At 41.6% G+C, this 24,062-nt stretch overlaps 3 protein-coding genes across 3 annotated transcripts in view; 1 reads left to right on the forward strand and 2 right to left on the reverse strand.

Annotated features, from left to right (window-relative positions):
* Positions 1 to 1,725: 1,725 nt before the first annotated feature.
* XB5805949.S (provisional ortholog of gap junction protein delta 2 S homeolog) lies at positions 1,726 to 8,054 on the reverse strand. Its single transcript, XM_018248702.2, has 2 exons — positions 7,974 to 8,054; positions 1,726 to 2,847 (listed from the first exon to the last, which is right to left on the reverse strand). The coding sequence occupies exon 2, from the start codon at positions 2,837 to 2,839 to the stop codon at positions 1,784 to 1,786; it is 1,056 nt and encodes a 351-aa protein (XP_018104191.1). The 5' UTR covers positions 2,840 to 2,847; positions 7,974 to 8,054; the 3' UTR covers positions 1,726 to 1,783.
* Positions 8,055 to 10,723: 2,669 nt separating this feature from the next.
* The window catches only part of cryba4.S (crystallin beta A4 S homeolog), a gene marked incomplete in the record, with an annotated part of 29,099 nt that continues 15,760 nt past the window's right edge, over positions 10,724 to 24,062 (forward strand). The window contains 2 exon segments of the mRNA NM_001087360.1: positions 10,724 to 10,933; positions 11,136 to 11,201.
* On the reverse strand, positions 16,916 to 23,870 carry cryba1.2.S (crystallin beta A1 gene 2 S homeolog). Its single transcript, XM_018248784.2, has 6 exons — positions 23,796 to 23,870; positions 22,236 to 22,310; positions 21,213 to 21,331; positions 20,153 to 20,285; positions 18,587 to 18,729; positions 16,916 to 17,928 (listed from the first exon to the last, which is right to left on the reverse strand). The coding sequence occupies exons 2-6, from the start codon at positions 22,299 to 22,301 to the stop codon at positions 17,760 to 17,762; spliced, it is 630 nt and encodes a 209-aa protein (XP_018104273.1). The 5' UTR covers positions 22,302 to 22,310; positions 23,796 to 23,870; the 3' UTR covers positions 16,916 to 17,759.

Consider the following 24,062-nt stretch of genomic DNA (forward strand, 5'->3'; position numbering starts at 1 on the left):
CAGGAAGAGATCAGCTGACCAGAAATACTGCAGCTCTAACTGTAACAGGAAGAGATCACATGACCACAAATACTGCAGCTCTAACTGTAACGGGAAGAGATCACCTGACCAGAAATACTGCAGCTCTAACTGTAACAGGAAGAGATCAGCTGACCAGAAATACTGCAGCTCTAACTGTAACAGGAAGAGATCACATGACCACAAATACTGCAGCTCTAACTGTAACAGGAAGAGATCACCTGACCAGAAATACTGCAGCTCTAACTGTAACAGGAAGAGATCACCTGACCACAAATACTGCAGCTCTAACTGTAAGGGTAAGGGCACACCTGGAGATTCAGGGAGATTTATTTGCCCGGCGACTAATCGCCTCTTCTTTGGGGTGACTAATCTCCCCGAACTGCTTCCCCGTGTCTTCTGCCTGCTTCAATGAAAAAAGGCCTGCGGCAATGCACTTGCGGCGCTTCAATTTCCAAAGTCGCTCGAAGTTTCCTCGTGTTCTATGGAACAGCGAGCTCCCTGGATTCTAATTTATACACATAAAACAAACTGTAAAATATAGCGGAATTCAAGCTAGTTAATAGGGAGGAGACTCCTTTGGATTTGTATACAAAATATAGTGTGCAATAAATGCTGACAGATCATCAATGAAATAATATCCAAAACTATTGTGAGCGTAAAATAATCTGTTAGTTTAGTACAGGTTTGGAACCTATTATTTAGAATGCTCGGGACCTGGGGCTTCCTGGATAATAGGTCTTTCCATAATTTAGATCTTCACACCTTAAAACTGCAAGAAAATAATTTAAACATTAAATAAACCCAATAGGTTGGTTCTGTTTCCAATAAGGATTAATTATATCTTAGTTTGGATCAAGTGGAAATGAAATGGATGAAATGGAGTCTATGGAGACGACCTTTCCGTAATTTGGAACTTTCTGGATACAGGGTTTCCGGATAACGGATCTCATACCTGTACTATAATGCTTAAGCTACAGATGATGAATCAGGAGTTAGCAGTAGTTGTTTATATAAGTCTAATATTAGGTTAAAAAAAATAGTTCAGAAGGAGAACATTAGGTTTGATAAGTTCCCCATTATTAGTGCAGCTTGAAGACTGAAACTCTAAAGTTTTAGCAGTTGGCGAATTGTGGGATTAAAAAAAGAAAAAACTGATTTGTTGTTGATAAGGGTCTGCAAAGCTACTCCAGGGTATTTTCTTGTTCTACTTTACTAGGCATCGACAATTCATATTATTATACTGTCGTCACTGCTTTATAAATTGGTTTCTGCTGCCCCCAGCTGGTTAAACGATACATTTCCAGAACATAATATTCAACCCACATTGAGCCATAACGTAGCACTTAAGGGCAGAGACACACGCTCAGATTTAGGGAGATTAGTCGCCCGGAGACAAATCTCCTCTTCTTCGGGGCGACTTATCTCCCCAAGAATGGCAGTTACTAGTGTGAATTATGTGCTGAGGGGAACGGCCCTACAGGAGGGCCATCACTTCAACACTGTGTTCAGTTGATTTCTATGGCCTTCAGGGTTCCATCCATAATGATTGATGGCCTTATAACTTAATATAAATGAATTCACAAAACTGTAGTGCAGTATATTTTATACCTCATCTGTAAACAAAAATTATCTGAGAAATAGTCTGGAATTTATAAATCATTTATTTCACTACACACTACAAAATGTGATTGTAATTCGTGGGCAATCATGAAGAAGAACCTTGTAATGATCAATGGACCTATAAGAAATATTCTTTTGTTTCTTAAAGCCAAGATTTTTTGGGTTTGTATATTTTGTCGAGGCTACTGTGCTTAGTGTCTGGGCCTTTCTGGTCGGTTGTATCACTGTTGTCATCTTGTGTGAAGGAAATGGCAGCTGCCTGAGATGGGAGACATCTTATCTTCTCCTGGGATAAACCTGAAGAAGTCTTGAGCACAAACCTTTCTTGAATGATGTCCTTTAAGTGTATGAGTAAGCTGTTCTGCTCCGGGCATAAAACCTTTGGCTTCTTCTTAAAATCACAGCAGGCAGAGCAGGCCAAGTATAAAATGCGGAAAACATAGAACCAACCCAAGTAATGCAGTTCCACAAGGTTCAGAATGAAGCAACCAAGTCCAACCCCAAACATGAAATTAAGGAAGACTGTCTTTTCTGTGGCCCTTGAGACAAAGCAATCAGTGGTGGTCGGACAAGGGTATGTCTGGCATTGGAAAAGGTGAGGCACTTCAAAACCAAAAAGATAGTATTGACCTACCAGGAACCCAACCTCCATCAGAGACCTGAGTACCACATGGACAATATAGATGATTTGCATTTTGTCAAAAACTGGGATAGACCCTTTGAAATGCTTTCTTAACTTTGGCTTAAACATGGTTCCTTTCCAGGAGGCATCTTTACCATCCATCTGTTGTTCAGCGTCTGGGTTTACATTGCTTTTGGACACGTGTTCTCCAGCAGATACGCTCTGAATCAGCTCCATGACATAAGCATTTTCCAGTTCAGTCTTCTCATCTTTGGCAATTTTATGCAGGACATAGATGATGTAAAAAATGGAAGGTGTTGAGACCAGGACAATCTGAAATATCCAAAACCTGAGGTGTGAAACAGGAGCAAAGCTGTCATAACACACATTATTGCATCCAGGCTGAAGAGTGTTGCAGGTGAACTTGGACTGTTCGTCGCCATACATCGCATCGCCCACCAATGTTACCAAAAGGATTCGGAAAATGAGAAGCATGGTCAGCCATATCTTTCCAATCACAGTGGAATGGTTCTGGACTTCTGTTAAGAGGCGCCCCAAGGTAGACCAGTCCCCCATTTTTGGACCTAATGAGGAAAAATTATGATATGCACAATTATATGCGTAGCAATAAAGAATATATATATTAAAGGTCACTAGATCTTTTTCCCTCTTTCTATAGGGTATGTAAAACCAGTCCTTATATTTGCATAAAGGAAAAAATAATAATTCACCTCTAGGAAGGTTGGCTGCTTTGGTTGGAGTTACTGGGTCAATAGCAACATGTTAATGAAAAGATCTCCGGTAACAAGGAGTGTACTTTTTTTTTTAAAGTGTTTTAATGATAACCCTGATAAAGCTATTATAATGGAAGATTTTTATTGGTCGCCTAACTCCAATATACATGTTAAGGCCCCCATACATGGGCCGATAAAAGCTTATTGGCCCATGTGTGGGGCCATCCGACGGGCTTCCCCGATCGATATGTGGCTGAAAGTCGGGCAGATCTCAATCGTGCAGGTTAAAAAATCCTGTCGGATCGCGGCCACATCTGTGCGTTTATGCGGTGCCATAATCCAACCTCCCGTATCATCATCATCATCATTTATTTATATAGCGCTGTCAAGATACGCAGTGCTTTACTGCAGTTATAGAAAACAGGGAATAAATGGTGGATAACAGACAAGGATTACAGAGTACAATAGGGTTAGAAGGACCTAGAGATTAGAGTTTACAAACTAAAAGGTTTTTATTATTATTATTATTAACATGTATTTATATAGCGCCAACATATTGCGTAGCACTGTAAAGTAAATGTGATTATACAGCTACATCACGTGAATTACATACATAGAATATATGGAGTTACATACATCACAGTCAATACAGGTACAAAAAGGTGAGGAAGGCCCTATGCATAGGCATACAGTCTAAAGGGAAGGGAGTAATACACAAGGTGTGGGAGTGGGCAAGATCGAATTGAGTGGGTGAGAAATGTGGTATTGTATGTGGTGTTGCGTTTGGTAGTTAAGCAGAGTGAGGGGAGGCTTCTCGAAAGAAGTGCGTTTTCAGAGATTTTTTGAAAGCAGAAAGGTTGGGAGAAAGTCGGACAGACCGTGGGAGAGAGTTCCAGAGGAGGGTGCAGCCCTTGCAAAGTCTTGAATGCGAGCATGTGAGGAGGTAATGAGAGAAGAGTTGAGTAGCAGGTCAGTAGAGGAGCGTAGTAAGCGAGTGGGTGAGTATATAGAGATGAGTTCAGAGATGTAGGGTGGAGCAGAGTTGTGAAGTGCTTTGAAAGTCATTGTCATTAATTTGAATTTGATTCTGAAAGGTAACGGAAGCCAGTGCAGGGATTGACAGAATGGCGAGGCAGAGGAGGAGCGGTTGCTGAGGTGTATGAGCCTCGCAGCAGTGTTCATTATGGACTGGAGAGGTGACAGTCTCTGGAGGGGGAGGCCAATTAAAAGAGAGTTACAGTAGTCTAGACGCGATATGATGAGAGAGTGAATAAGAATTTTGGCAGCGTCTTGGGTGATAAATGATGGTATTTTGGATATGTTCCTTAGGTGGAAGTGACATGATTTAATAAGTGACTGGATATGAGGAGTGAATGACAGGGCAGAATCTAGGATAACCCCAAGGCACCGGGCCTGGGGAGAGGGGGTGATAGTGGAATTGTTAGCTATGATGGATACTTCCGGGATGTTACTGGTGTTAGTTGGAGGAAAGAGAACCATTTCAGTTTTAGAGAGGTTTAATTTAAGGTAGCGTTGTGACATCCAGGTAGAGATAGCGGACAGGCAGGAGGAGACGCGAGTTAGGAGTTCTGGGTTGAGATCAGGAGATGAGAGATAGATCTGAGTATCGTCAGCATAGAGGTGGTAGTGAAAACCATACGAATTTATTAATTTGCCAAGGGAGGAAGTATAGAGGGAGAATAGTAATGGTCCCAGGACAGAGCCTTGAGGAACTCCAACAGAAAGAGGTAGGGGAGAAGATGATACTCCGTTGTAGGAGACACTGAAGGAACGATTGGTGATGTAAGAAGAGAACCAGGACAGGGCTGTGTCACAAAGGCCAAGTGACTGGAGGGACTGGAGGAGGAGAGGGTGATCTACAGTGTCAAATGCGGCTGAGAGATCAAGCAGTAGTAGTAGTGAGAAATGATTGTTGGCTTTAGCAGTTAAAAGATCATTAGTTAGTCGGATCAGGGCAGTTTCCGTGGAGTGTTGTGGCTTAAAACCAGATTGTAGGGGGTCCAGCAGGTTATTGTCAGAGAGGAATGAGGTTAGTCGGTTGTAGACTAGGCGCTCAAGTAGTTTAGAGATGAAAGGTAGCAGAGAGATAGGTCGGAGGTTGTCAAGATTGGAGGGATCAAGAGAGGGTTTTTTTAGAATGGGGGTGACAAGAGCATGTTTTAGTTGAGAAGGAAACAGTCCAGTTGAGAGCGAGAGATTAAATAGGTGAGTTAAGGCTTTGATTAGACAAGGATTGGTATTGCGGAGAAGTTTCGAGGGAATTGGTTAAAGGGGGCAGGTGGTAAGGTGAGAAGAGGCCAGAAGCTTTGAGATTCCTCATCAGTGACAGGGGTGAAGGGGCACAGGAGAGACTGGGGAGTGTGGAGGGAGGGTGGTGGAAGTCTAGGGGGGTTGAGTAGTGTAATGTCCCTTCTGATAGTGTCAATTTTGTTTTTGAAGTGCTCAGCAATATCTTGAGCAGAGACAGATGTGCATGGAGGGGGTGGAGAAAGGGAAAGGAGAGGGTTAAAGGTGGATAAAAGTTGTGCTGGTTTTTTAGAAAGGGAGTTAATGAGTGAAGTAAAGTATGTTTGTTTGGCTTGGAAGAGGCTGATGTTAAAGGAGCGCAGGGCAAATTTGTAGCTCCAAAAGTCTGATTCTGAACGGGATTTGCGCCAGCGACGCTCAAGTGCACGTGAGTCTCTTTGGAGCGCTTTTGTATGAGCAGTATGTCAAGGTTGAAGTGGTTTGGGTCGAGAACGTTTAGTTTTTATAGGAGCAGCTCATTTAGGGCAGTGGTGAGAGGACTATAGTAGACAGAGGTAGCCACATTAGGACATGAGATGGCTGAGATATTAGAGTGAAGAGAGTCCAAGGAAGAAGAGAGATGAGACTACAGCTTGCAAGTCACGGTAAGTACGTGTTTGGGGAATAGCAGGGGGTGAGGAGGGAGTTAGTGAGAGTTGAAATGTGACCATATTGTGATCAGAGAGGGGAAATGGGGAGTTAGTAAAATTGGTGGTTGAACAGAGTCTGGTAAATATGAGATCCAGAGCATTACCATTGGAGTGAGAGGGGGAGTCTGAGCACAAAGATAAGCCTAGGGAGGAGGTTAGTGAAAGAAGTTTAGAGACAGAAGGGTTGTTAATGTTGTTAACGGGTATATTAAAGTCACCTAATATGATGGATGGGATGTTAGATGAAAGAAAGTAAGGAAGCCAGGCAGCAAAGTTGTCCAGAAATTGTGCAGTCGGTCCTGGCGGTTGATATATAAGAGCAATGCAGAGTGAAACAGGAGAAAAGAGCCTCAAATGAGGAGAATGATAAAGAGGGAACAGGTGGAAGAACTTTAAAAGTACAGCGGGGAGAGAGAAGCAAACCTACCCCACCTCCAGGTCTGTTACCAGGTCTGGGAGTATGAGTAAGTATGAGTAAGTATGAGTAAGTATGAGTAAGTATGAGTAAGTATGAGTAAGTATGAGTAAGTATGAGTAAGTATGAGTAAGTATGAGTAAGTATGAGTAAGGTGTAGGCCCCCATAGGACAGGGTAGCAGGTGAGGCAGTGTCAGTAGGAGAGAGCCAGGTTTCAGTAAGCGCAAGTAGGTTGAAGGAATTTGCAATGAAATGGTCGTGTATAGCGGTGAGTTTGTTGCAGACAGATCTGGCATTCCACAGGAAAGATTAACTGGGTTTTTGGGAGTAAGAGTTCTGTACTGTGTGAATTTGCACCGGAGAGAAGGAGCTCGTGGCCGTGATATAACTAGGTTAGGGTACAATTGAGACAGATCCAGATCCCGTATCAGATCCATTATGATCCCTAGGTCCCATGATCGGATCAGCCCGATATCGCCCAACTTAATGTGATCATATCGGGGAGAGATCCGCTCATTTGGCGACATTGCCAAACGAACGGATCTCTACGTCTGCGGCCGCCATTACTGTTCCGATAGACAAATGCCATGAATACACAGTTAAATGAATCCTTGTGGGTTAGTGATATTGTTTATAATCCCTGCTTAGTAATGTCACATAACTCATTATAACTTTTATTATAAGAAAAGTATTTCACTTCCTAAAGTCAAATATAAGTAATACATAAAACTCTTCTCTGTGCTCATGTGTATTTTATTTTAGGGAGAGGGTAAAAAGTTAGGGCAGCAAGGGCATAAGCACTTGGCCTATAGCAAGATAAAACTGTTAGATATATTAGGAATATACATAAAGTATATTCATTGGGCCACCCTCCAGCTTTATTGAACTACAACAACTATGGCAAAGCTTGAAGCTGTAGTTTAACAGCAGCTGAAGGGCCACAAGTTGAATATCTCTGCTTTAAGTAATACTCTCCTCCCTCAAGTGGGACCTATTATTGCTAGGACCCTCTCTTATCTAAAGGTGGCCATACACTATTAGATCCGCTCGTTTGGCGAGATTTTAACCCAATATGCCCACTAACGGCTGGGCAATATCTGGTGATTCTGAACGTTTGGCCCTGGGGCTGAATGATCGGATGACAATGCTAGGAATGAGCACCAACGGGTCCTGGATCTTGGAAAAAAATCAAACTTGACCGATTAGGAGGTCTCATCGGGAGCCCCCACACATGGGCAGATAAGCTGCCGAATTGGTGTAAAGGACAGATATCGGCAGCTTTAATGTACCCGTGTATGGTTAACTCGGACCCTATTTACAGAAGTGTGACATCATACAATACATTATATTTTCACTACTAAATTCTACTTTTTTTGTAAAAGTCTTTGATCCACGGAGCACTAGACCAGGTCGGAAATTAAAATGTTTCGATTTCTGATTAAAGATTAAATAGCATAGATGGAAAAATCTTTTTAAATGAAATACATTTATTTTCCTGATACTTTTTTTTCCCCGTCTCCCTACAAAATATTAAAAAAAAAACAACTGATTTTAAAATTGAATGAAGAATATAAAGTCAACGTTGGGTTAGGCAGAAACTTACCTTAGCGCGTGTGTCCCCCGGAGTCAGACAGAGCCGATGACAGAGGCGACAGTTACATTGTTGGGTCCTGGGTGACAGTTGGATGTGATGGTCCCTGTCGCTGGGACAGAGGTGAGACAATAGGCTGACATCATATATCCAAATTGTTTATCTCACAGACTCATTGTACAGACAAAAACAAAACCGTTCAATTTACAGTGAGTGACAAAGACATAAGAGTTACATGGGGTCATCTCCTCTGCAGCTTTTCAGCAGCTCAGCACTACAGAACGTGCCAGAGAAATGCCAGGCAAATAAAGAAACTTTCGGCCTATTTTGTATCCAGCGTGAAGCTACTGTATATTCTAAGCCAACGCTCTGGGGATCCAATGCTTCTGCTGATTAATGGTGAAACTCTAGGGGAGGTTTAGACGGCACGAGGGATGAAACCTCATTAGATGCATCATTTGTCTCCATATGGAACAAAAATAAAAATATAATATATATATACATACAGGATGGAACTGACCATGAGATAAATGGTTGCTGCATTCCCCTGAAATTCCTCTCATTGTAAAAAGCATCACATGTTCCTCCTAAATGCTTTCACAGCCAATCACAAAACAATCTTTGTTTGCTGAGCTTTTCTGCTCACCCTGCTAATCAGTTTCCAGCAAGCTCCCATGGGAACCAGAACCAAATGTAATATTAAGGGCATGGTGGCCTGGGAAGGTTCTGGGTTAGGGACCTGTGGTGTTTATACAAATGGCCTGTACATGTCACTGTCAGGACCGCCATCAGAAATCGCAGGGCCCCATACGACAACATTTCCTGGGCCCCCTGAGCTGCGCCCACCGCAAGCCCCACCTACAGGTCCGCCCCCCACCACACAATTTAAAAAAAACGAAAAAAAATATTGGTGGCTAGGGTTCCCACATGTTAAAAAATAAATAAAAAGATATTGGTGGTCAGGGCCCCCCATAAAAAACAATTGTGGCCAGGACAGCCCCTTTAGAAAATATTGGTGGCTAGGACCCCACATGAGAAAAAAAAAATTGGTGGCCGAAATTGTTGGCCAGGCCCCCCCCCCACATTATAAGAAAATTGGTGGCCAGGGCCCCTTAAACGTCCATGCCTTCCCGAAGTCAGCAGCTCTCAGAAAGATGGGGGGCCCAGCTAATCAAGTAAGTGTGGCATGGCCAGGGCCCCCCTTACGCTCTGGGCCCCCTACAACTATGTGCTCATACTTCCAGGTAGCTTAAAAGTGAAAGTGAAAGTTACTGTTGTGTAATGGCTGCATGAGTCTCTGCTAATAAAGCACTGTTATACTTTACTCATCCTCGGCTACCCAAAACATAACAGGACCCTACAATTACAGCAAGCTAGTACTAGGGGAATATCCAAAGAGACTTAAGCTGGCAATACGCAGGTGGCTATAAGATGCTGTTAATTAGGCTCCCTTAAACCAGTTCATTATTGGTCCATGTATGGTGCCAACAAAAATACTGGTTATTGAACGGCACACTGATATGGTTAAAATAATAATCATTAAGCATGTATAGTATAATAAGGTGCAACAGCACCCCTACAAGGTAGCCAGAGCCTACAATATTTCTTAATAATGGGCTGCACAAAATCAGGAGGGGAGTCATCTGTTGGTAATTTTTAACCAAACAAAAGTTTGTTCTATAATAAGGTTCTGGTCGCTTAAAAATTACCAATATATTATGCACCATTAAATTACACTTAAAAAAATATATAAAAAAGCTCAGGTTAAAGGGGAACTATCATAAAAATGAAACTTTAATATAAGCTTCCTCATACTGTCGTAAGGAACTTTCTAAATATAATCAATTACAAATTCTGTATTGTTTCTGAAATAATCAAGTTTATCTTCACTATTCCCCTCTCAGTATCTGTTTCTCTTCATTCTGTCTTCATGCAGCAGTTGGGTGTCAGATATTCATTGACAATTAGATCCAATATATCTTATAGGGGGGCTCCTTTCCTAGCAGATGTATTAGAGCTCACTCAAATAACTGATTCCAGTACAAACAAAATCTAACAAAATAACTGTCTTTTGCACAAATTCTGCATGTAGAGAGACATGTCTGGTGAGTTTAATAGAGTGACCTCTAATACATCTTCTAGGCAAAATAAATTGGGTCATTCATCTGACACCCAACTCCTGGATGAAGAGAGAATGAAGAGAAACAGATGCTGAGAGAGGAATAGTAAAGATAAACTTGATTATTTCAGAAATGGAACAGAATATTTAATTGATTGTATTTACACACTTACCTCTTCCACGTCTCCTATGGAAGGAGATGATAAAAACGAATGGCTGCTTATTCCACAATGGCATTTTTTTTGCACGAGTTTTATTCATTGTCCATTTTCTGTAGAGATCTTACTGGCATGCATGGGTTTAATATATTTATTGTTCATTGTCTGCAATGATCTGCAATCATGTCTGACATTAATATGTTCCTGCAGAATATTCAGGAATGGTGGGAGCTGGAGGCACAAGTTAAGGGTAAGGTTGTCACCTGGCAGATATTTCACTAGCTGAGCCAGTAATATGTTAGCCAATGCTAGGGCTGCTATTACAAATTTGCAATATACTTATAGGTAAATTTGTAGGCTTGAAAGGAAACAGGTTGGTTACAAAGATAATTAATGATGATGACAATTAAAGGGGAGGTAAAGTCTAAAATAGAATAAGGCTAGAAATGCAGTATTTTGTATACTAAACATAAACATGAACTTACTGCACCACAAGCCTAATCAAACAAATGATTTATGCTTTCAAAGTTGGCCACAGGGGGTCACCATCTTGTAACTTTGTTAAACATCTTTGCAAGACCAAGACTGTGCACATGCTCAGTGTGATCTGGGCTGCTTAGGGATTGTCATAAATTATCAAAGCAGCACAAGTCAAATGATTAATAATCAGAATATACAGACTGCACTGGGTCCTGTGTTGTCATGTGATCTAATGTGGATTTTATAGTTTTTGTTTTGTTTAATACAAACTTTCTCCAACTCTGCAGAACCAGTGGCTGCAGCAAAATAATCCACCAAATAGAATCCCAGTTTATCTGTTTAAATCTGGCTCCATGATTTTTGTCCCTGCAGCTGGAGTTGGAAACAGTAAAGGGGATGTAAAGGCAAAAATAAAATCCAATATAAATCTCTACACAGTCGCCGACCGCTCTACAGGGAAACAAACAAAGCTGCTTGAGTTCTGCATGGCTGGGAAGTAAGGCGGGGGCTCCCCCTGCTGTTCATAAGTATGATTGTTTCCCTGCAGAGCAGTTAGGGACCGTCTGACAATTCCTATCCACAGCAGTAAATGAAGGGAGAAATTCTCTGCATACAGTCAGGTTTCTAATAACAGTACACATTTTTTAATTAAAGTATATTGGAGATAGGTTTCTTTTTCATTAGAGAAAGTAAAAATAGGGTTTTATATTTTTTTATTTACATGCCCTTTAATTCGATGAGCCAGGACAGGGCTGTCCAACTGGCGGCCCGCGGCCACCCCTTATGTGGCCCTCCATATCAAAGTCTGCCTGCTGTCTGTTTACCATATGTAAACTTTAAAAGGTATCACTACAGAGATTAACTGGCCCCTGCATAGTTTAAACCTCAAATTCACACTGTAATACTCTGTATTGTTCACACATGTGATCCCCCTTCTATTGTTCACACCCTAAAGGCCTGTACTGTTCATACCTGAGACCCAGACTGAAACTGCCACATTGTTCATCTGTTCACACTTTATACAAAATGCTAATGGGGCCCCAGCACTGTGTCACTGTATGCAGTACATATTAGACTGGTCCTGATTCCTGTCTCCTGCTCTGTTCTGCCTCCCCTATGCTCCTGTGTGTGTCATACTCTGCCTGATGGAACATAAGCCTGGTGTTTAATCATATGCTGGGGTACTGTATTATACACAGGGGAGGAGGAGGCATATGGATTTAAGGGTATGTTAATATGACTTAACTTTTTTCACATATGAGTGGCATCCCTGCCAGGCCAAGGTAGTTTGGCACCCTAGGCAAGAGCTTCAATCAGTGCCCCCTGTCCTGCATTACCATTTGCCTCCTTACCATGATGGTTTTTAAATAAAGAAAGCAAGAAAGTGTACAACATTTTTTCATTTATATTACTGTCCCCTGTACCTGTACCAGCAGGCCCAGCAGCCATCCATCATACTGCCCCCTATATCTGTGCAAGCAAGCCCAGCAGACATCCATTATAGTGCCCCCTTATCCCTGTGCCAGTAGCCATCCATTATACTGCCCCCCCATACCTTTACCCGCAAGCTCAGCAGCAATGCATCATACAGCCCTCCAGCAGCCATCATATTGCCCCCAATCTTTACCTGTGCCAGCAGAAGCCAAAAATAAATCTGATCACATCATATTGGCCCCAAGTATTTATGTACCTGTGTCAGTGCCCAGCCCAGCAGCAACAGCAAATATATGGGCCCGGCCCAAATCTGTACCTGGCTGTGCCAGCAGGAAGCTTCACACTTTCACAGTAATAGAAAGAAAGTCTGCAGTTCAGTGCAACTGTGCAAGGCTGAGAGCAGCACGACCCACAACAAGCAGCCCCCCAGCTCTCTGCCTCTCTCTGCCGCCCAACCACATCAATGACATAATTGACACGTATACGCACTTCGTGCTGCACTGCCGCAACGCACAGAAGGAGCTATTACTTGCTGGCAAGAGGGAGAAGGTGAAGGAGGGGGATTCCACCCGACTGACTGACCATGTTCAAATTATTAAATAAATGCTTGAAAAAGTGAAAAAAAAAAACATTAAAAGTGCCCCCTCAATGATGTCGCCCTAGACAGCCGCCTACTCTGCCTACCCCTAGTTCCGGCCCTGATCCCTGCAGTGAGCACCAACCATCTGTTTTTTTGGTGTGCTATTAATGTGGACATGGTCTTGCGGTAACATGGGTGTGGTTTAAAGTGGGTGTGGTCTAAAAACAGGGAGTGGCTTCCATTATCGGCCCTCCACCATGTGGATTCGAAAAATTCTGGCCCTCAGTACCATATAAATTGGACAGCACTGAGCGAGGAGATGAAAGATGTTGGGCTTACATTAGGATCCTTGCAGTGGCTGATATTTTATTTATAAGGTCCACTCAGCAGAATTCTACCTTGTCCTCCCCATTAAAGGGGACATGTCATTACATTAAATGCAATTACACTGTATAAATTATTTGAATCTTGTTTCCTTCAGTCTGGGAACTCATAATTATAACAAGCAGGCAGGAGCCATTTTGTGGACACTTATTAAGGCAAGTCTTGTATCATCTCAGAATCTCAGAATGTGGGACCTGATGTCCATCCCCATGTCCTGGTTACACAATTAAATGGTGAAGAGAATGGGGGACCTGATGTCCATCCCCATGTCCTGGTTACACAATTAAATGGTGAAGAGAATGGGGGACCTGATGTCCATCCCCATGTCCTGGTTACACAATTAAATGGTGAAGAGAATGGGGGACCTGATGTCCATCCCCATGTCCTGGTTACACAATTAAATGGTGAAGAGATTGGGGGACCTGATGTCCATCCCCATGTCCTGGTTATACAATTAAATGGTAAAGAGAATGGGGGACCTGATGTCCATCCCCATGTCCTGGTTACACAATTAAATGGTAAAGAGAATGGGGGACCTGATGTCCATCCCCATGTCCTGGTTATACAATTAAATGGTGAAGAGAATGGGTACCTGATGTCCATCCCCATGCCCTGGTTACACAATTAAATGGTGAAGAGAATGGGGGACCTGATGTCCATCCCCATGTCCTGGTTATACAATTAAATGGTAAAGAGAATGGGGGACCTGATGTCCATCCCCATGTCCTGGTTACACAATTAAATGGTAAAGAGAATGGGGGACCTGATGTCCATCCCCATGTCCTGGTTACACAATTAAATGGTGAAGAGAGAGGGGGAATGTGGGGAGAGCAGTGACATGTAGGAAGTGCTGAATGGAAAGTGATTGCCTGAGGCATAGAGGAGGGGCAGACAATATTTGATTGACAGCTGAGATGTTTAAATGAGTTTACAACAGCTATGAATGCTTTAATAAAAAAAAGATTTTGGATTTCATGTTTAATTTGAAAAGGACTTTTATTGTACAGCTTTTTATGTCTGGGTGAAAGGTCCGCTTTAAACTCCATTCCCATTCTAGCCAATCAGAAGTGTCCTGTGCATATTTAAATAGTGTATTACACACACATGCTGATTCCAAATGTAACACATCAAACACATGAAACGTCCGCCCATTTTAATGAGTTGTTATAAATAATAATACAGGTATTGGATCCCTTATCCGGAAACCCGATAAACAAAAAGCTCCGAATTACGGAATGGTCGTCTCCCATAGACTCCATTTTATCCAAATTTTTAAAAATGATTTCCCTTTTCTGTGTAATAATAAAACAGTAACTTGTACTTGATCCCAACTAAGATATAATCAATCCTTATTGGAAGCAAAACCAGCCTATTTGGGTTTATTTAATGTTTAAATGAATTTCTAGTAGACTTTAGGCATGAAGACCCAAATTACGGAAAGATCCATTATACAGAAAACCCCAGGTCCCGAGCATTCTGGATAACAGGTCCCATACCTGTACCTTACTGTTGCTCGGTAAATGTAATTGCAGTGAGGATGAGGACAGAGCTTTTTCATTAGGAAGTGACTACAGTTAATATTAGAGTAGACACTTTAGATAATATTAAGGAGTGCTAAGTGCTAAGAAGTTCAATGAAGACTATTTTGCCCAGTGAAAATGTTGGAGTGCTGGATAGCAGCAGGGGACATACTAACTTACCACTAGATGGCAGCATAGCACCAATGCTATTGTGGCCATGCCATACACAGAAGAACGAACTCTGTCTGGAACCGTCATACAGCTTTTCAGCACTGAGTAACAGAAATAGCAGTGGTCAGGAGCCGGGGATTCCTTATTCTGCTCTCTGGCCAGGACTTAGAGAAGAAGGTGACCGACTCCTAATAAATACTGAAGTTGAAAGTACATTTAAGTTCAAAATATTTAACCTTATATCATTGCATAACACATTTATTGATATGATAACAGTTAAACAATAGTTGTGCAGCCTGTTTCTTCTTTTGTCCCACATACTACCAGCAGGAAAACTCCTGGTGGGCCCATGTGGTGTTAGTGCGCTCTCCTACTAGGGTTGCTACTAGGGATGCACCGAATCCACAACTTTAAATTTCCAGCCCTATGCAAATTGATCTGAGCGCAAGATCCCTAGCGAAGTTTCGTTAGGCAGAAATAAACACTAGCGCACCTTTGCTATCAAATGCTCGCATTGGCGAAGGAACGCTATCAAAAAGAGGCGAGCATTCGGCGCCCACAAAGAGACTCCACATTTTAGTGAATTAGCGTAGTCTGAGCGCATTTGCGTCTGGCAAACTGTAGCGATAGGTGTGAAGCGGTCGCTGCCAACATCAATTCGCTCTTTAGTAAATCTGCCCCTTAGGGAGAAAGCCTATTTTCCCTTATAGATTATCCTATAATTCTAGAAGATTTGGAGAGAACACTAATGGGCAGTTGTAAATAATCTGTAACTATAACAGGGCAGGGCAAGCCTGTGGGGGGTTCCCATACATGGGCAGATGAACTGGCGAATCAGTCTAAAGGACCCGAATCTGCAGATTAAATGTGTCCCTGTATAGGAGTATACCAAGTAATGTAGTTAACATCATGCGGGCATCGGTGCAAAATCTTCACAGGTACCTCCCTACCTTGTTCCTCCCTGTCCTCCTTAAAGTAGTATTTCTGACTTGCAGGCAAAGCAGTTGCACCTCCTGCCTCTAAGGTAGTCGCATCACTGAACTTGTCAGCTAACTGAGTAGCCGAGGCTTGACCAATAAGAAAAGTGGTTGAGTCCCAGGTGGTACCTCACCTGACTGTGGCTGACTATAAAGGTCCTTGATTCTGCATAAGTGGAAGTGTGCTCCTGGGCAAGTCATTAGTGGGCCAAGTAAAGGTGGCAATACATGGGCTAATAAAAGCTTCCGACAGACAGAGTCGCCATCTTATTGGCCCGTGTATGGGGCGCTCAGACGCGCTTCCCTGATCGATATCTACCCGAAAGTCGGCCAGATGTCGATCAGACGGGACTTAAAATCCCGTCGGATGGCGGATCTCATCTGTTCGTTGATGCGGTACTGCGATCCGACTGCCCGTTTACCCATAGTTATGATCCGATTGTTGGGCCCTAGGGCCCATGATTGGTTCAGCCCGATATCGGCCGCCCACCTCAAGATGGGCATATCGGGGACAGATCCGTTCATTTGGCGTCATCTCCAAACAAACGGATCTCTCCGTGTATGGCCACCTTAAGGAAGGAAGGAAGGAAGAAAGACGTGGTGACCATGTGAATATCTAAAGAATATTCCAAAGAACTGTGATGAGCTGTGAAGTGACTGAAATAAAATTTGTTCCTGATTTCATTTGCTAAGTCTGCATGGACCTCCAGTTTCATCAACAGGTGGTTTCAGCTCTTTGCTGCCATTACACCCTTTACACAGCGTCACGTGGGACAATACAAAAAAACAACCATCCCTTAGGAAATTTTTCAATCAAAAAGTTAAAGAACTGATTAAAATACGGGCATAGTTTAGGGCCTACACCCTACTATTGCCAGAAATGGGCAAAGTAGAAGTCAGTGGATGGGCTCCTTGATCAGCATCTCTAACTCTATTTTAAGAGCTTCACACTTAACACTTGTTGGGGGGTCTGGATTATAGAGAAGTGATGTCATGATTCCAATGGAGACCTTGGGTTTTCTGGGAGCCTTTGAAATCTTTGGGGGTCACAGTCCCCAAATGGACGGAACTGCATTGCAATATGAACTTGGAAATATTTGTTCAACAACCAGTCAAGACAAGCACAACATATTTGGTTATATTATTATTTATTACTGCAAAGAGATTGACATTAGCTTCAATGGATCGGCATATCTGAGAGTTCAGTGCATGATGGACAGTGAAATATTTGCATTCACCTACTGATTGCGGGTTTTGTGAAGTAAGACAAGACTTGTTTCTCCCTGAGAAATATAACAGTGACAGTAAGAGTCCTGACCCTCTGAAGCCCATTTAGGAAACATCATGGAGCTCTTTCAGGCCTATGTTTGGAGGAAATCCTGAGTTCTAGCACCATACTGAATAACCAAACCAAACAATGTCATTGTGCCATTGTAACTTCAAGCTACAGTGTATGTTCTTTCTAGGTCAGGCTCATTAGTAAGAGTTGCATACTGCAAGGTTCACAAATACTATCCACATGGTCTTTTCATAAAGGTTCCAAAGAACCCCTTACTGAGGTCTATTCATATCTGCCCTGCTAGGAAGGAAGAGACTGAAGAGCATGAAGCACTGCCCAATGCAAAGGTGGAGAAAAGAGGCAAATTCTCTCTATATCCACTGCCCCTTTACAGACATGTTGGGTAAACGGATGAACATTCAGTGGATGATGTTACCAGATGCCTGAGAATGACCATCGTTTGCAATGGCAACAGCAGCAGAGAAGATTATATATCTCTTGTATCAGGGCAGTGGGGATGTTTATTCAGGTGGATCTGATGCCAACTAACCTTTTACAAAGTCAAACGATTTCATTAATAGCTTCAAATGTGAAAATGTAACAGCTGTTTCCTTTAACAGTAAACTGAAATGGTTAAAAAAAAAAGAAACAAGTCCTTTTGTTTGGTTGTGTTGTGTCTTGTCTTCTGTGCCATTTTTAGTTCACAACTTCAAAGGTCCCTCTCTTGCACCACTGCATGTCCTTCACCCTGCGGATGGACTGAATCTGGGGCTGACTGGCTCCCCAGTTGTTCCAGTGCTTGTAGGGTCCACATTCCATCAGATATTGATATCCTCTGTAGCCGGGATATTGGTATCCAACCCATCTGTGTGAAGAGGTTACATTATCAGTAAAAGAAAATATATCAAGTGAAGGATGAGTTTATGGATCTTGCTCAGAGGAGTAGGATCTTCTCTTTCTTCATTTGTGTTTCATACCAGGCATGGTGGAACCCGCTGGAGCGAAACACAAGTGAAGAAAGAAAACAGGGTAGATCACACGTGACTCTTTAATGTGAACTGTATGGATTTTTCTTAACTTTGAGCAAAACTATCTTTTTAAGGTGGCCATACACGGGCAGATAAAGCTGCCGATATCAGTCCTTTAGACCAATTCGGCATTTTATCTGCCCATGTATGGGGGCTTCCGATGGGTCTTCCCGATCGATATGTGGCCACGATATCGATCAGGAAGGTTTAATTATTCCATCCGACCGAGACCATTGCGCCTCATTGTAATCCGATCGTTTGGTCCTAGGGCCGAATCTTCGGATTACATATCGGTGAAAGATCCACTAGTTTGGGGATGTCTCTTCATGTATGACCAGCTTTAGTTGAAGACCATGGTTGTACAATCATGTCCTACATCATGAGGAGGACATAGTTCTACAGCCATCATTCTTCTGTGACCGTTGTCAAGCCAATTTCAACATTAACATTTGTTTCTGCTTAAATGGAAACCTTCATACAGTCCTAAAAACTTACGCTCCTCCGGAGACTTGGACACTGCCAACCCTGTCCTGAAATCCATAAGACCACATGCTTGGGATGTCTTCATCACAGACCTCCATCTTCCTGCCCTCAAAGTTGGCGCATTCAAAAAGGCAGATTTTGTAGTCCTGGGCATCCTTTAAGGAATAAAAAATGTAAATTAGCTATAATGTTCTAGAACAAAATGCATTCTACAAGCAATAATTGTCAGAAAGGTTCCACACCCGAAACTTGCACCTACAGCGAATAGTAAGGACTGAGTATGAGTAAAGTCAAAGTAAAGTCAAAGTATGAGCAATCAGTTCCTGTCTCCATGTCTGATCTCAGTTATGAGATTTACAAAACTTATTAAATGGATTAATACATGAAAGACCAGTGACTCAACTTAAAGGGATACTGTCATGGGAAAACTTGTTTTTTTCAAAATGCATCGGTTAATTCTGCATGGAATTGGATTTCTGACATGGGGCTGGACATATTGTCAGTTACCCAAGTGCCCCCAGTCCTGTGACTTCTGCTCTGATAAACTTCAGTAACTCTTTACTGCTGTACTGCAAGTTGGAGTGATATCACCCCTCCCTTTCCCCCAGCAGCCAAACAAAAGAACAATGGGAAGGTAACCAGATAGCAGCTCCCTAACACAAGATAACAGCTGCCTGGTAGATCTAAGAACAGCACTCAATAGTAAAATCAAGGTCCCACTGAGACACATTCAGTTACATTGAGTAGGAGAAACAACAGCCTGCCAGAAAGCAGTTCCATCCTAAAGTGCTGGCTCTTTCTGAAATCACATGACCAGGCAAAATGACCTGAGATGAACCTACACACCAATATTACAACTAAATACACTTGCTGGTTCAGGAATGACATTTTATATTGTACAGTGAATTATTTGCAGTGTAAACAGTGTCATTTAGAAATAAAAACGACATCATAAAAATCATGACAGAATCTCTTTAAGTAATTTTATTGCAATAAAAATTACATTGTTCCATAGACATGTATTGAAATTGTAGTAATAGGAATTATTACCCTACTTATAGAATAAACCTAACGACACAGGCATTTTTTTTTGGTATTAAATGGTTTAGTAATGTCTGTCCTCACCCTAACCATTTTTTTTTCTGCTGCAACAACTCGGTAATGCTGTTGGATATGGTTGGTGCACATTGCAGACTGGGGCTCATTTATCAACACTGGGCAAATTTGCCCATGGGCAGTTACTTATGGCAACCAATCAGTGATTCGCTTTTTATAGCCAGCTTCTAGTAGAACTATGAATGCAGAAATTTGATTGGTTGCCATGGGTTACTGCCCATGGGCAAATTTGCCCAGTGTTGATAAATGACCTCCACTGACTTGTCTTGTTATCACTTTATTCCTTGGTACAACCCGTATCTCCTGCTCTTAGTCTAAGAGTGAATTGCTTGCATGTGGGTAAATGTGTTTCTGAATATTACTCCCTAATAAAACAAGTCTTGTGCAATGTAGAAAATTGTGAAACCCATTTTTATTATGGTTTCAATGCTTTACAAGAGGAGAATTCTGCAGGATACTCACCATACGGACTGGTCTCAGGGACATGATCCTGTCGGCCCGGAAACAGTTAGACCATGAATCCCATCTGGGATACTCTCCTTTCTCCATGATGAACATTTCCCCAGAGAAGTCCTTCTGTTCATATGCCACCCATCTATAAGAAGGAAACAATACAGAGAGCGGGGGTCATTTATCAACACTGGGCAAATTTGCCCATGGGCAGTAACCCATGACAACCAATCAGATTGCTGCATTCATTGTTCTGCTTGCAGCTGGCTTCAAAAAGCTAATCACTGATTGGTTGCTATAGGTAACTGCCCATGGGCAAATTTGCCCAGTGTTGATAAATGAGCCCCAACATGTTGTGGGTTACTGTTGGTAGAATGTTAGTACATTCGGAAAATTATCATTTCAGATGCCTCAATTTGATATATTGATATATCCAGAGTGAAAGACTATGGGATTATCAGAGGGCCTTTTACAGTTATATTGATTGTGGAAGTTTTCCAAATCCGACGCATTTCGAGCTCTGATGAAGTGCCGGTAGTTATGGGCACGAAACGCGTAGGCTGATTTGCACGGTCACTTGCCACCTTTTGCCACATTGTTTGCTACAATAAAGCCATAGTTTGATGAAGAATACACGCCTCTTACGTTTACCCGGCTGAGCGCCCATAGCGCTGAACTCATCCTTTGTTAAACCAACGCATTTCACAACACTCTATTCAGTTTGAATATTTAATTCTAAAGGCTGAACAATCATAACAACTAAAAACATTATATAACCTTCTTCCCATGGAACTAAGACGTTATATCTAATACATCATCTCTAGGCAAAGGGATGATAGACCTATGATGTGTTAGAGCTGTCTAAAAGAAACAGCTCTAACACAAAGAACTATTTATGCATCTGGAAACAGATATGTTGCATAAGTAGGAAAACCAGGAGAGTAAAGGAAAACCATTGTCCCTATTAATCATGAATTATTTTCTTATATAAATCCAGAGCCATGTTATATATTTCATAATTGACCCTGCATATAAAGTACAGTCCAGTAATAACTGAGCGGTATAAACTTACGGTCCACATTCAACTTTGATGGACTTTACTTGGTCAAAACCGCGATCACACAGGTTACGGCAATCGGAGGTGAATTCCACCCTACGCCCCTGGAAGTTCTCATACTCGTAGCAGATCAGCTGTGGAGAGAAGACCAGAATTACAACATGGCTGCTCACGTCATTCCCAGTTGGACTGAGATTTTAAGGAGATAAAACACATCTAATATATTGCTCTATAGGCCTAATCTAGTATCATTTATTTTTATATTTATGTATTATGTATGTATTTATTGACAGCAACTGTCAACCATGTCTACCCTTGGCCTGGATACCCAACCTGGGAAGGGTACAGTTGGCTGGAATATGTTATGGATGAAAGTGAATATTAACTATTTTCACCAATTTTAATTTGTACCATTTGTTTGATTTTGGTAGTATTTACATGAGAATTGGATAATAAACTGCCCCTCAGCTGTTGTTTAATTACAACTCCCAGCATCAGACAGAATGTAGAGGGGAAAAACATATACAAAATAGAATAAAGAAGGCGCACACCCTTAATCCAAAATTGAGGGGTGCTGATCCATAGGGGACTCCCCATGAGGGTCTCCAAAAGGAATTGCAAATATTAAAATATTACAGAAAATGGATTGCACACCCAATTCCAAATATAATGAATTAATTACAAAAAAAAACAAAACAAGAAAGAATTACAAAATTATACAAAAATTATATAAAGAGGTGAGCCCAGCGCATTTCGACCTTCAGGGTCTTCCTCAGGGGCAAAAATAGACAAAAAAAAAAAAAGGCAGAATGTAGAGGGGAGCTGTAAATTGTAGTCAAAAAGAATTGTAGGACCTCCCTGGATTAGAGTTTTTATTTTTCATCTGAGCAAAGTGTCCTCCTGTTGACTAGTGAGAATAAGATCTCTGCCCTTGAAGAGGATCATTTTATATAAACTGGTATAATGAAACTCTACAAACATACCACAGCACATGTTACTGAAAAAACATAGATTTAAGAAATAAATGGTTCTACTCACCCTGTAGTTCTGCAGAGCCATAGAGGAGTGGCTGCCCATACTGCCCTGAGCTGCACCGTGAGACATGTTTGCAAACTGCAATTGAAAAAAAAATGGTTTTTACCTTCTTTTCATGTAAAGTATACCCTTTTTAGAGGACAAGGCATCTGTGTATTATAAAAGCAACAGCAGCGCAACTATTCTAGGGATGCACTGAATCCAGGATTTGGTTCGGGATTCGGCCAGGATTCGGCCTTTTTAAGCAGGATTCGGATTCGGCTGAATTCTTTCTGCCCAGCCAAACCGAATCCAAATCCTAATTAGGGGTGGGGAGGGAAATTGCGTGACTTTTGGTCACAAAACAAGGAAGTAAAAAATGTTTTCCCCTTCCTACCCCTAATTTGCATATGCAAATTAGGGTTCGGATTCAGTTCGGTATTCAGCTGAATCTTTCGAGAAGGATTCGGGGTTCGGGCAAATCCAAAAATGTGGATTTGGTGCATCTCTAAACTATTCACTATTCATCCCTTGTGCAGTATGTGCACTCAGGTCCCCTCCACGTGCCGAAAAATCTGCCCCTGCCCTGCTGCCTGAGATAGGACTTGTTGTGACTGTGGCGGGCCTGGGGGCAATCACACCCCCCACACCCCTGATAGATAGACAGACGGACAGACAGACAGACAGACAGATAGATAGATAAATTGATAATAGATAGATAGATTAATAAATTGATAAATTAATAATATATAGATAGATAGATAGATAGATAGATAGATAGATAGATAGATAGATAGATAGATAGATTAATAAATTGATAAATTGATAATAGATAGAGAGATAATAGATAGATAGATAGATAGATAGATAGATAGATAGATAGATAGATAAATTGATAATAGATAAATTGATAATAGATAGATAGATGTTTAGATAACTATATGATTCGAAAGATTGATAATAGATAGACAGACAGATAGAAGATAGATGATAGATAGATAGATAGAGAGAGAGAGAGAGAGAGAGAGAGAGAGAGAGAGAGAAGAGAGAGAGAGAGAGAGAGATAGATAGATAGATAGATAGATAGATAGATAGATAGATAGATAGATAGATAGATAGATGATAGATAGATAGATAGATAGATAGATAGATAGATAGATAGATGATAGATAGATAGATAGATAGATAGATAGATAGATAGATAGATAGAAGATAGAAGATAGATAGATAGATAGATAGACAGACAGACAGACAGACAGACAGACAGACAGACAGTTAGATAGATAGATAGATAGATAGATAGATAGATAGATAGATAGATAGATAGATAGATAGATAGATAGATAGATAGATAGATAGATAGATAGATGATAGAAGATAGATAGATAGATGATAGAAGATAGATAGACAGAACATGCCAAAGGTCTGGGAAGAGGTAATTAATCATATACAGTAAGATGAGGCAGATATAAAGGTATAAGAGAGAGAACAGGGTGAGAAAGGTGGGACCAGAGAATTGAATCTCCCCCCTGAATACAGTGTCAGTGTGACCCACAAACCCCCAGCCATGTTGCCATTACTTACAGGAGTGATGTGACTGAGCCACTGAGAGTTGATGTCAGGCCAAGCCCCCTCCCTACCAATTTATACCTCGTAAATGTGCTGGTACCAAACGTTCTCTTTGTTTGGATTCCTGGGAGGTGGGAAGTAGGATGAATGGGACACAATGATGTCAGAGTTCATATTTCTGACAATAGAGAGGGGTGCGGAGGGGCCCGTGTGTGGAAAGAGGGATCTGTGAGCTGATTCGGCTGTTTGTTTTGTCCAAACATAAGAGGCTCAACATTCAAC

This window comes from Xenopus laevis, chromosome 2S (genome assembly GCF_017654675.1).
Source record: "Xenopus laevis strain J_2021 chromosome 2S, Xenopus_laevis_v10.1, whole genome shotgun sequence".
Lineage (NCBI taxonomy): Eukaryota > Metazoa > Chordata > Amphibia > Anura > Pipidae > Xenopus > Xenopus laevis.